Raw genomic sequence first — 13,410 nt, forward strand, 5'->3', positions numbered from 1 at the left:
CTGCTGACCAGCCAGCCACATTCAATGGTCAGTATATGGGATAGAAAATACAGTGGACCTTCTTAAACATTTATTTTTGCATGAGTTTCAACTCAGACACCAGAGTTTGATGGCAACAATTACACAAACTTATAAAACACCTTAAATCGTACAAAATATTCTGAAGATACTATCATGAAAAAATTGCATCCCTTATTTAGCAAGTATGTATGGTTATGGAGGAGGACAGGAGTGTGGATTGAAAAGGTTACAATCAGATCTGGCAATCAATGCAAGCATGACTGAACAGATTTGAGGGGCTGAATGGTCCATGACAGCTGCTAGCTATGTTTACCAAGAAGAGTGGATAATGAGGCACTGAATAGAATTAAGAGGAGAGGGGTCACTGACACCAGACTGTATAGGATTTTTTTAAAATTTCAAATATAAAGGGAACAGTGACTTCATTTAGGGAGACACTTCCAGAGATAAGGACTGAGATGATGGCTCAGTCTACCACTTTGGTGGGGGGGGGGGGGGGGGGGGGGGGGGGGGGGGTCAGGGAAGGGCAGGCAAGGTTGGACAATCTAATCTAAAATCAGACAACTGGGAGGGGATATTTGGCTTTAGCAGACTGCACTGATAGAGAAATGCAAAGCAATGGACTGGAGGGAGGGTGACATACATACATAAGATATCCAGCACTGAAACAGGTTCTCCTATGAAAAGAGTCCACACTACCATTCCTATTCCACTCAAGTCTCCTCTTCAAATCCGTTACCGTAATCCTCTATTCCCTTCCTTCTCTGACCTTTCCATCCTCCTTTTAAAATGCATCTACACTATTTGATTCCATCAATCTGTGGTAACATTCACATTTGCACTCTGTATAAGCAAGTTCCTTCCAAATTTCCTCTTAGATTTCTTCCAAACTATATTACATTGATTGCCTAGAGTTATATCGATATTAATTAGAGAAACATTCTCTCTAGGTATGCTCTACCCAAACCTGTCAGCATTTGAAAGCCATCCGTTAGGTCACTGCTCAGGCTGGTCTTTTCAACACAGAAAAGACCCAGCCTGTCACTCCTTCCCCAATGTTCAACCTGGTCATTTCTGGTACATCCTCTCTACATTTTGCCCTGAGCCTCTACATCCTTTCTATAACGTGGCAATAAGAACTTTATGTTTGATACAGGGTTAGCGCAGCTATCCTAATTTCAACGGTATCCCTCCAAAACTGAAACTTACTGCTATATTTGTTTGTTTATTAAACTTTTTTGAGGATGATCACGAAGATTTCAAATTAGACATTTTGGGAAATTGCGGTCAACAAGTGTAGGTCAATGGGGATGGGTCTGGTGAAAACACCATCTTCCGTGGTACGTTTTGGCCTGGTTGCAGTAATTGTTCACTGTCCATTGTCGATCAGTGAAGAAAATGCTGTAAGATTTTGAGCTCAAAAGATGACTTAAAACACTGAGCGTTTCAGTTGCTTTATAGGAAGGGACTAAGGGAAGGACACAGTTCAGCTATTTTGAAAGTGGGAACAAGATTTGGAAAAGACAAAACTGCAATGATAAGTGCTCAGCACAGATTTCAACACAATAGAGTTGCAGAATTCTCATCAGTTTTCAAAGAAATTTGGGAGAAGAAATTAGAATCATATCATCAGTGTTTCAAGTCTACACCAAAAAACCACAACAACCACCTGTGCTATAAGCTTAAAGAAATCCTAATTTATCCAACATTAAAGGATTAGAAATCAAAGATTACAGAGGGTGCAAAAGGAATTCACAAGAATGCTTCCAAGAGAAGAACTTAAATCTGTGGACAAACTGGAGAAAGGTGAACTTTTTTCCCTTAAGAGATTTTATATAGAATTTCAAAATTATGAGAGGATTTGGACGGAGTAGATTGATAGCAACTGCTCATACTGACAGAAGGGAATAGAAGTTGCAAGGTTTTTGACCCATTCAGTGAAATGATCGAAATTCTGAAAGTCGAGTGTGTGGTGGAGATAGATTCGATAAAGGCATCCGAAAGAGAATTGGATAAATATCTGAAACAAAATAATTTGCAAGGATGCAGAGAAAAGGCAGGGGAGTGGGACATGGGAAACGTACTTTCAGATAATCATCACTGATGTGACAGGCCAAATAATTTACTCGTGCATTATAACTGTGCTATAATTTGATTCATGTCACACATGCAAACATCAGCTATGTTGCATTAACAAAATGATGGAAAAGTAAAGTCATCATCAACAGCCAGTCACTGACACTTTTCCTGAGCGGCAATATACACTTCAGGAAGAAAGGATTGCAATCCTTTACTGTTGAAGCCAGAGTTTAAGTTTGGTCTGGCAGTACAGATGCTGCCACACCTGCTGAGCTTTACCAGCAGTTTCTGATTTACAGCATCCAGGGTTCTTTCGACTGTTAAAAGTTCACTTGAGAATGTGACTTTAAAAGGAGTTTTGAGATTTACATATTAAAGAACTGAAACCAATATGGTCATTCTGAAAGATGAGAGACTTAACAAACAATCCAGGTCTTTCTCAATATTTAATTTCAGTTACATCACACTGTAAGCTTTTGCAATAAATTCTGTGTCTTATGATCTTGTACTCCACAACCACCTGATGAAGGAGCAGCGCTCCGAAAACTGGTGCTTCCAAATAAACCTCTTGGACTATAACCTGGTGTTGTGCGAGTTTCAACACAGTTCTTTCAGTTTTTATTAAATTCAGTCTAATTGATGGAAAGAGAGTCAACAGACAAAAAAGGTCCAAGATGAAATGGGTTTGAGGAATTTGAAGTGAGTCTTACTGTTCAAACATAAAATGAAGTGTGGAAAGCAGGTTTAAAAAGTACACTAGCATGGTGGGTTGCTCTTTAGAAGTTGGAGTATTTTATTCAGAAAAAGCTCAGAATAATCGACTGGTGTTTAACCCAACGTGGGAGTGACAGGTGTCTTAAACAAGATTTGGCTTTATCAAATTGGCCCACCAGCAGGCCCCACATGGGTGCTCCCTAGTGCCAGCCTTAGGAAGCTTGTCAAGTTTACTCAAGGTCAGCAAACAGCCGTGCAAAGCTTGTGCTTCAAGAACTCTCACCATCAGCACAACTCAGAGCCAACATAATGATTAAAAATGTCCAATTCCCAAGGAGCAATCTCTCTCAATGTGATGAGCTCAAAAAAGCTCAAGAACTTGCTTTAGGCTTTGACCCTAAAGTCCTCAGAATACATCCATGATAAGTGATTAATATGTAGTCAAAAATGAAATACAGCACAATTAGCTTAGTTCACTGCGGCAGAAGAGAACAATTATTTTTGGATAAATCATATTTCTAAGAACAAAACTTAAAACTGAATTGAACTGTCTTGCTACTTTGATGTTCTGAAATTACATCAACATGTGGGAAAGCAAATTTTAGCAGGACTAATACACTTAATGGTAAGGTCCAAGGGAGTGTTGCTGAACAAAGAGACCTTGGAGTGCAGGTGCATAGCTCCTTGAAAGTAGAGTCGCAGGTAGATAAGATGGTGAAGGCGGCATTTGGTATGCTTTCTTTTATTGGTCAGAGTATTGAGTACAGGAATTGGGAGGTCATGTTGCGGCTGTACAGAACATTGGTTAGGCCACTGGTGGAATATTGCGTGCAACTCTGGTCTCCTTCCTATCGGAAGGATGTTGAAACTTAAAGGGCTCAGAAAATATTTACAGGGATGTCGCCAGGATTGGAGGATTTGAGCTATATAGAGAGGCTGAAGCAGTTTTCCCTGGAGCGTCAGAGGCTGAGGGGTGACCTTATAGAGGTTTACAAAATCATGACGGCCATGGATAGGATAAATAGACAAAGTCTTTTCCCTGGAGTCGGGGAATACAGAACTAGAGGGCACAGGTTTAGGGTGAGGGGGGAAAAGATATAAAAGAGACCTAAGGAGCAACTTTTTCACACAGAGGGTAGTACTTGTATGGAATGAGCTGCCAGAGGAAGCGGTGGAGGCTGGTACAATTGCAACATTTAAAAGGCATTTAGATGGGTGTATGAATAGGAAAGGTTTGGAGGGATATGGGCCGGGTGCTGGCAGGTGGGACTAGATTGGGTTGGGATATCTGGTCGGCATGGACGGATTGGACTGAAGGGTCTGTTTCCATGCTATACATCTCTATGACTATGACTCTGTATAAAAGAGAGATTTCACATTTAAACTCTGGCATTGATAATTTTAAAAATCCTATTCCTACATTACCAAGATTTAATGCAAGCATCAATCAAAAAGATTTTTAAAAGTATGAAGAAACAAGTAAACAAACATCCTCCCAGACACAATTATCAATGGCAACCAAAAATGGAACATCATTCAAGGTCTGATCAGAACATGGTATTCATGTCCATAATGTCCTCCACTGTATACCATACCATTTTAACTCTGATTCAAAATACGACTCAGGTTGTGTTTTGATTACATTTTTCGATTAGATTTCTTACAGTGTGGAAACAGGCCCTTCGGCCCAACAAATCTACATGGACCCTCCGAAGAGTAACCCACCCAGACCCATTCCCTCTGACTAATGCATCTAACACTATTGGCAATTTAGTATGGCCAACTCACCTGACCTCAACATCTTTGGACTGTGGGAGGAAACCCACACAGACACAGGGAGAATGTGCAAATTCCATACAGACACTGGAGGCTGGAATCGAGCCTGGGACCCTGGTGCTGTGAGGCAGCAGTGCTAACCATTGAGCCACCATGCTGCCCAGTTGCTAAGAGCAGAGGGGCTGATTGAGGTATACAGGATAAAGAGTGGCACAGACAGGGTCAAGAGAAAGCACCTGTTCCCCTTTGTTATGAAGTTAAAGGCATGTACTGTATGTTTAAAAGAGAGAGAGTGAAAGTTGTGGCAGTGAGAATTTGCATGCACCTGTCATCTGACTGACCAGCAGTCTCGGACTATACTGGAAACTTAAATATGTAACATTTGGCTACCATGTTCACAATAGCTCGAATTTAATCAGTTTAAATTATGCCCCAAGATATTAAAACCCAAATCGAATTTCAACTTTACTGTTTGGACAACATCGGATCAATGAGACAATCTGATGTTTGGCATATAAAAGCAGCAGACATTTTGGAGAGTTAGCCAGACAGAGATCAGCCAACAGCCATCATCAGAGTATCTGCTAGCAAAACACTCTCTAACAAAGGTACCTTTTCATATGAAACAGCTTTGCAGCAAAAGACGACCCAGGGGAGATCTATAACAGGAAGACAAATCCCAGAGACAAGCACCATAGAGTTTTGAAAATTAAGTTGATGCAATTTTAATATGCATATATGGTAAGAGTGTTGTGGGCAGCTAACAAGCAGGTGAACGTTTAGTGTATTTTCCTTAGGGTGAGGGACTTCAAAGACTCAGGGGAATATTTTTAAGGTGAGAGAGGCAAAAGACTTTAAAAAGACACGAGATGCAACTTTTTAAACCTCCCCCCCACCACCCACCAAGTGGTGGATGCAGATACAGTTACAATATTTAAGAGGTATTTCGATAAGTACATAACTAAGAAACGTTTGGAGGGATATGGGCCAATACAGTCAGATAGTTTGGGATTACAGTCATGTGGACTGGTTGGACCGAAGGGTCTGTTTCCGAGCTATATAACTCGATGAAACTTAAAGACGCCATATTCACAATTTAACACCTTTCGACATAGATTTAATCTCGTGAATTGATATGGCACACTGTCCAACGTCAATATACCTTGCTTGAAACGTGGTGCCCAAAACTGAAGTCTAAGTAAGGTTTTGTACAACTGAAGTATAAAACTTTTCTATAGTATTAAAGCTACATTTCACTTGCCCTAACAATTATTTTCATTACTGTGTTTTAACTTTTAGTGATTTGTATACAGAAATACCTGAAACCATTTGCTGCTGCACAGCTCCTCGTCCTTTTTTATGAAAGAAAATAAGAATGTCATTTCAGGTTCAAAATGGACAATCTCAGTTTCCCCAGAGTGAACTTAATTTGTCACAATTTTGAGGCAGAAAGTTTTCAGCAAGTGGGTTATAATGGAATTTGAAAACAAAATCAAAAGTTTTTAAATAACAGAACCACACTGACAGCGATGTAAGTCAGCGTGCATAGGGGTTGTGTTTGTTTCCTCCAATTTATTGTATTGTGTCTGTCTCCTCTACACCCCATAACTTGGAAGCAGCTGCTAATCTGACCACTTTCTGTTTATTTATTTTTCTCTTTTGTTTAACGCATTGTGTGGTCCAGGCAGGTCAGAGGTCAGTTCCCCCTCTTTAACACAAAAATGACGATCCAGCTCCCTCAGAGCCAGCTCTCAGAGTGGACAGAACCTCTGACATTTGTGTGTTTTATTTCCATTTTCCCCCACACTACTTCCTAACAGCGGTAGTGCTTATTTTTCCCCAGCACCCGTGCCAAAGTGCGTGCAGGTGTTGGATACAGTGAACAAGTGCATAAATCTTTAATTGTATTCCATCACCCAGAAGAAAGGAAACACCAGAGTGGCCAGTGACAAACAGTGCTCTTCTCAACAAAGGGCAATGATGCATGAACAAAAAATGAAGGGGAAGGCAGGGATTTTTGTGTTTTTAATCTAGGTCACTTATTACAATTACAAATAGTACATTGTCAAGCACCCAATCCGGAGACATTTTCCATTACGTTCCATCAAAAGATCCTGAGCTTCCAGGTGCCTGTGACTTTGAGGCGGATGTGCAGCACAGAAACAGATCCTTTATTCTTACTCATCCGTGCTGACCAGATATCCTAAATTAATCTATCATTTGCTAGCATTTAGCCCACATCTCTCTAAACCCTCTTCATTCATATATCCATTCTGATGCCTCTTAAATATTGTAATTATACCAGCCTTCACCATTTCCTCTGGCAGTTCATTCCATACATGCACCACCTTCTGTGTGAAAAAGTTGCTCCTAGGTCCCTTTTACATCTTGCCCCTCACCTATGCCCTCTTGTTTTGGACTCCTCTACCCTAGGAAAAGACCTTGACTATTCACTCTATGCATGCCCCTTATGATTTTTTAAAACCTCTATAAAGGTCACCCCTTAGCCTCTGAAGCTCCAGGGAAAATTAGCCCCAGCCTATTCAGCCTCTCCAACCCTGGCAACATCTTTGTACATCTTTTCTGAATCCTTTCAAGTTTTTCACAACACATTTCCTACAGGAGGAAGGTTAGAAGTGAACGCAGTATTCGAAAAGTGGCCTAACCAATGTCCTGTACACCAGCAACATGACCTCCCAAATCCTACACACAATGCAATGACCAATAAAGGCAAGTGTACCAGATGGTTTCTTCATTACCCTGTTTACCACAACACACCAGCAGTTCTATCTCAGGTCTGCTGCAGTGCTCCAGAAAGGCTCAGCACAAACGGGACTAAAGGCATCTCATTTTCCACTTGGAGACCCTACGGCATCTGAGACTCATTACAGAGTCCAATATAGAGTCTGAAAACCTCATTTCATGGTTTTTTACCAACCTCTACATGCCATGTTCTGTTGTGACATGGGCTGCTTTCAGCACAGCCAACCCAGTTTCACAGATTCATGGTCCCCATGACCAGCTTTTCTCCTTCCCTGCTTTCCCACCCTTTTCTCTCTCTCTCTCCTCCATCAATCCACGCACTCCACCCACTCACTGCCCAAGTTCTCTCATGATTAAAAAGTGTCAAAATGTTTATTAACATATTCATTATGTTAATCTATACTGCATTGCTACTTCCCCAGTGTTGAACAGCTCTCCAAGATGAAGTATAGTAGACAAAACAGCATTTACACGGACCAGTCAGTATAGTGTAAGAAGTTTTACTTTGTCTTCACTCTCTTCCTAAATCAACAAATAATCCATTAAGCCGGCAAAGAACTTCCAATGCAATCTTTGCTCAATGTACTCCTTTTTTGTGTGTTCCATCTGTCTTCTAATAGGCCTTATTTTTGAATTAGAGCACTGGGAAATGGACAGTTTGCAAGCTGTACAGTCAGAGAAGAAGATAACAAAGTCAACACTGTCGCTAGTTTCTTTTTATATAGATCCACTGTTGGTTGCCAAATGCATGTACAGCCTCAGGACAAGTTCTGCATGCAGTATCAACCTGCTTTTGCTACATTTCAGACTAACATCCCAGTACAGAACCGTGCCAGTTTCTAGTGCTGAACATAGCAGAATGTGCTGCTACTTAATGAATCCACTTCAGTCTCATACACCAAGGTCACACAACCTCCAAGCTGCAGGAAGGTTGGCGGTGGTAATTTTCTCCATATCCCTACTTTCCAGATCACAAATTTGAATGAATGAAAACATTTACAATGACCTATTTATTTTTAATAAACACAAAGTGGTGTAATCATAAAAAAGTGGAACTAACTAGTTTAAACTTAGTTACAGCTCATCCATACTGCATAAGAAAGCAAAAGAGTCCAGCCTTTCCCACATTTGTACTACTGTTTGTGATATCACAATGTGCACCTGATATTTTAGGCCAAAGCACACATGAATAAAGCAGAGCTGTACCTTGATCTAATTGTGAACTTAGTAATGAATAGGCTTGCCTGTGAATGAAAACTCAAATTTTACCAAAGTACAAATTCTGATAATTTTTGATTAAGGTAGACGAGTTACACTCAGGAAGCAGAACACGCAAGACAAGAACACACCTGGATTAAGGCGCTGTGTCTCAACAACTTGGAAATGGGTCTCAAATGTAACCATATTTGTTTAAATACAGCTGACTGACATTGGATTAGATTATGCTTGAGATTACAAATTTATTTCTTGTTTTGCAATGGGATCAGCAACCACAAGGAGCTAGGCCCACTTTGCCAAAATTAGAAGGGCCCAACAGAAAGATCATCATGAGATCATTGATTCAACACATCCGGTTCACAGTAATGTGATGAAGGTTTACTGCATAGTCCACTGAGCTCATCACCTTCAAACTACTACTAACTGTAACCTTGAAGGATGCAGTGACATTGGGAGTGGAAGGTGAATGTAAAGTCGACACGGTCCAACTGAAACATGGGACTGCTCCCTTATTAGAGAGACGGTTGTGATTTAACCTAAGAGCCACAACACCTCAGGCCAGGGGAGAGGTTGAGAAGTTGGAACTTTCATTATTACCTCAACCAGTGTGGGAATTGGAGCTTATGCTGTTGCCATTACTGTACATTGCAAACTGTCCATCCAATCAACTGAGCTGGCCCCTAATAATCTTATTGGTCAAAGTCAATTCAAAACACAAAAGCAGTTTGTCAGCATAAAGTGAAATATTAACCTGCGTGAAAAACAAAAATGTCTATTCTCTGCTCCAACTTACGTCATTACCTGCCCTCCAGTTACTAACAGCAACACTGCACATTTTAAAAGAGAAAATGATTTCATAATTAAATACAATAGTCTACATTACATATATAACCCACAAAAATATTGAGAAAATGAAAATTGATGGGTTTGATAATATTAAAGTGAAAACAAATCAGCTAAAATATGCAATCTACTGAAAACCATTAAAAATGAGAATTAGCCAATCATTAGCCAAAAATTTCTCTTTTCTTTTCAAGTTCAATTTTGCCGTTATTCTCGCATGGATTAAGTTGAGAGAAACAATGCGATCAACATCCATCTCAATAAGGTCAATTTCCATGTACCCAAATTAATTTGGAAAAACGCAGAGCTTGCACTTGGTCTTCAATCAGCTGCTGTGAAGTAGAATACTTCATAATTAATTTATGGATGTTATTTCAATCTCCTTTAGGTCTCCCATGGCAATGATACAAGCTACAGCTGACAGGGCAGATGACTGACCTGCTTCAAACCTTGCTGTGCTGGCTGGTCAGTACAAAACATCGCCAGATTTTCTGGCAGCTTTCCTCTTTCCTTAAAGGAATCAAACTCAGCATCTTTCCATCGACCTCCTACCAGTCCTACTCTCACACATCAAGCCCAAACATTCCAAATCTAGTTAAATCTTTCTTGCCTCAGGTCAGGAACAACTATGTCAGCAGCAACAACATCAGTACCAACTACGTCAATTCACAAAATATACTTCCTAAATTTCTACAAGCTGTTAGCAGATTTGACTTTTTTACTTTCATTTCAGGTTTGTACTCAACATGAATGTTCAACCTCAGAACATCTCTGGGACAAAGCAATCCCACTGCCCTGTGGCCAAACACCTGAGCTCCTCCTCCCACTGTACCAAGGACATGCAGGTGCTGAGCCTCTTATCACCAAACCCCAACCACCCGACGCCTAGAGGAGGAACACCTCATCTGCTTTGAGACCCTCCAACCACATGGGATCAACGTGGACTTCACCAGTTTCCTCGTTTCGCCCCCACCTTATCCCAGATCCAACCTTTTAACTTGGCACCACCCTCATGACTTGTCCATTTCCTTCCCACCTATCCGCTCCACCCTCCTCTCTGATGTAATCACCATTACCCCCACCTCCATCTATCTATTGCACTCTCAGCTACCCTCCCCTTCCCCCCCCCCCACCCCCAATCCCCAGGCCAATCCCCTCCCATTTATCTCTCAACCCTCCCCAGCCCCCAAGCCTCATTCCTGATGAAGGCCTTATGCCCAAAACATCGATTCTCCTGACCTGCAGTGCTTTTCCAGCACCACACACTTGACTCTGATCTCCAGCATCTGCAATCCTCACTTTCTGAGATGAATACGCTCAGCACAAACAAGATGAGCAACAAACATAACTGAAACACTGCTGAGCTTATGCAACAAAAATCTTGAGCAAGATCAGCTTTCAAGTATAAAAATGAGTATTAGAATCTTGCAATCAAAGAACTCAGATAGTGTAGAACTTACATGTCTTGCTGTGCTCTTTTGAGAGGAGGTAATTGGCCAGTGGCGGTGTGTAAGTCAAGCACTGTATAGTGGAGTTCAAGAAACATGTATTTCCCAGGTTGTGGAGTCCAGCACCAACTCTGCACACACGGACCCATTTCATGGACAACTTCTCCATTGGAAACAGTAATTTCTGAGGGGCTGGAATCCCATCATTTGAAATGCTGCTGGTTTCATAGACTGAAAACAAGCAAATAAAAGCAGAATGTACTTGAGGTCAGGGAAAGTGGTGAAAATTCAACTGCATATATGACCAATTTCTTATTTGTGATTACATTATCTTTACTTCCGCATCTACTGAAAAGTACTGATCTGAAAGCTGACATCAACTAAAACCAACAAGGCAGGTTTTTATAAACTGAGCTAAAGCCTAATTTGCAATCACAGAACAACTCTAAATCTGTAATAAAAAACCTAAAGAACTGCAGATGCTGGAAATCAAAGTAAAAACAGAAATTGCTGCAATCGCTCAGCATGTCTGGCAGTATCTGTGCAGAGAAATCAGAGCCAATGCTGCACGTCAACTGACTCTTCATCAGAACTGATGGTAGCTAGGACAATGGTGGTTTTTGTGCATTAAGTGTCACTGGACCTGAAACATAAACTCCAAATATTAATTGGAGAGCTTTACTGTAACAAAAGTCAATGTCTAAACTCCTTGTACAAGAACTAGCCAGTTGACAGTGCTGAATATTTAGATACAGACACATCCCACCCTTGGAAATCATGTTTTAAGTGGAAACTTAGCATCTCAGCAGACCTCAAAAATATCAGTTAAACTGTCATGGTTCTGTTCGCCGAGCTGGGAGTTTTTGTTGCAAACGTTTCGTCCCCTTTCTAGGTGACATCCTCAGTGCTTGGGAGCCTCCTGTGAAGCGCTTCTGTGCTGATTCCTCCGGCATTTATAGTGATTTGAATCTGCCGCTTCCGGTCGTCAGTTGCTGTCCGCTGCAGTGGCCGGTATATAGGGTCTAGGTCGATGTGTCTGTTGATAGAATTTGTGGATGAGTGCCATGCCTCTAGGAATTCCCTGGCTGTTCTCTGTTTGGCTTGCCCTATAATAGTGCCTAAAATCCCATGCAAGGACTGCACAAAACACTACATAGGACAAACAGGAAGACAGCTAACAACCCGCATCCATGAACACCAACTAGCCATGAAATGACACGACCAGCTGTCCTTAGTAGCCATACACTCAGATGACAAACAATATGAATTTGATTGGGACAACACCACTATTATAGGGCAAACCAAACAGAGAACAGCCAGGGAATTCCTAGAGGCATGGCACTCATCCACAAATTCTATCAACAGACACATCGACCTAGACCCTACATACCGGCCACTGCAGCGGACAGCAACTGACAACCGGAAGCGGCAGATTCAAACCACTATAAATGCCGGAGGAAACATCACAGAAGCGCTTAACAGGAGGCTCCCAAGCACTGAGGATGTCACCTAGAAAGGGGACGAAACGTTTACAACAAAAATTCCCAGCTCGGCAAACAGAACCACAACAACGACCACCCAAGCTACAAATCTTCTCACAAACTTTGATCAGTTAAACTTAAAGAAGTATATCAAGAAATGATGCTTAACTTTATAATACCCAATCTCTCTGTCATAGGTAACAAAACAAAAAGCTATCCTTCTCTGAAATCATTATGGAGCATAAATATGGGTTGTTTACATTTTCCAGAGCAAATGCTAACATGGAGGACCAACATATGAACTTTTGTACTGTTGTATATATACTTAAGCTATATAGTAAAGCTAGGAACTGAAGTTACATAAGTTTGTCTCAGTTTGGAATTTTTTCACAGATACATCTGAACATGCATGTAATGCATCAGAGAACTTGGTTCTGGAATGCAGTGAACCAGTGCTTCTTCCCTTGTAATCAGCCTGTAGAATTTAACAAGGCAAAGTTCTTATCCCTTGAAGCCTGAAGTGTGGTTATTCAAGCAATGCAAAACTCATACAGTATCAACATATCACCATAGTGAACAACTGGGAGTCATACAAAAGGTGAATGTGTTGCTTGTTTGAAAATGAGATTCACATTATAGCCAGAAGAAGAGCGAGTCCAGTGGAAAATAAAAGCTAAATGTATATCAGCACAACGGGAAGCTGATGATATCACAGAAATATTTGGGAAATTTAAGCACAAATGCAGTTGACTTGCAAAAATTACTGAAAAGATACTTGAAACACAAAAGGAGAGCCAGCTATACATTTTGTGAACAGGGGATACAGGATTACAAATTAGCAGCTGGGACCTGACTGTAAAGGACAGCAAAAACACAGATGCAAATTCTGAAAGGTTTAGCATTCCTATACTTCCATACCACTGGATCTACCAGTTAGAACTTCCAAGGGCTCAGGCAAGGAATAGGTGAAACTACAGATAACTTTGTACAAGACTGAGAAATACAGCCAGGAAATTTAGATTTAAGGACACAGATTAATTAATTTCGAGTTCTACACACTGTGAAAT

At 40.9% G+C, this 13,410-nt stretch overlaps 1 protein-coding gene across 2 annotated transcripts in view; it reads right to left on the bottom strand.

Annotated features, from left to right (window-relative positions):
• Window positions 1–13,410, bottom strand: part of usp36 (ubiquitin specific peptidase 36) — a 77,744-nt gene that overhangs the window by 40,821 nt on the left and 23,513 nt on the right. For both annotated transcript variants that reach the window (XM_060844859.1, XM_060844860.1), the window contains exon 3: window positions 10,875–11,093. In XM_060844859.1, the coding sequence (XP_060700842.1) occupies window positions 10,875–11,093 (219 nt within the window). The remainder of the gene's footprint in view (window positions 1–10,874; window positions 11,094–13,410) is intronic.

The sequence above is a fragment of the Hemiscyllium ocellatum genome, chromosome 25 (assembly GCF_020745735.1).
Source record: "Hemiscyllium ocellatum isolate sHemOce1 chromosome 25, sHemOce1.pat.X.cur, whole genome shotgun sequence".
Lineage (NCBI taxonomy): Eukaryota > Metazoa > Chordata > Chondrichthyes > Orectolobiformes > Hemiscylliidae > Hemiscyllium > Hemiscyllium ocellatum.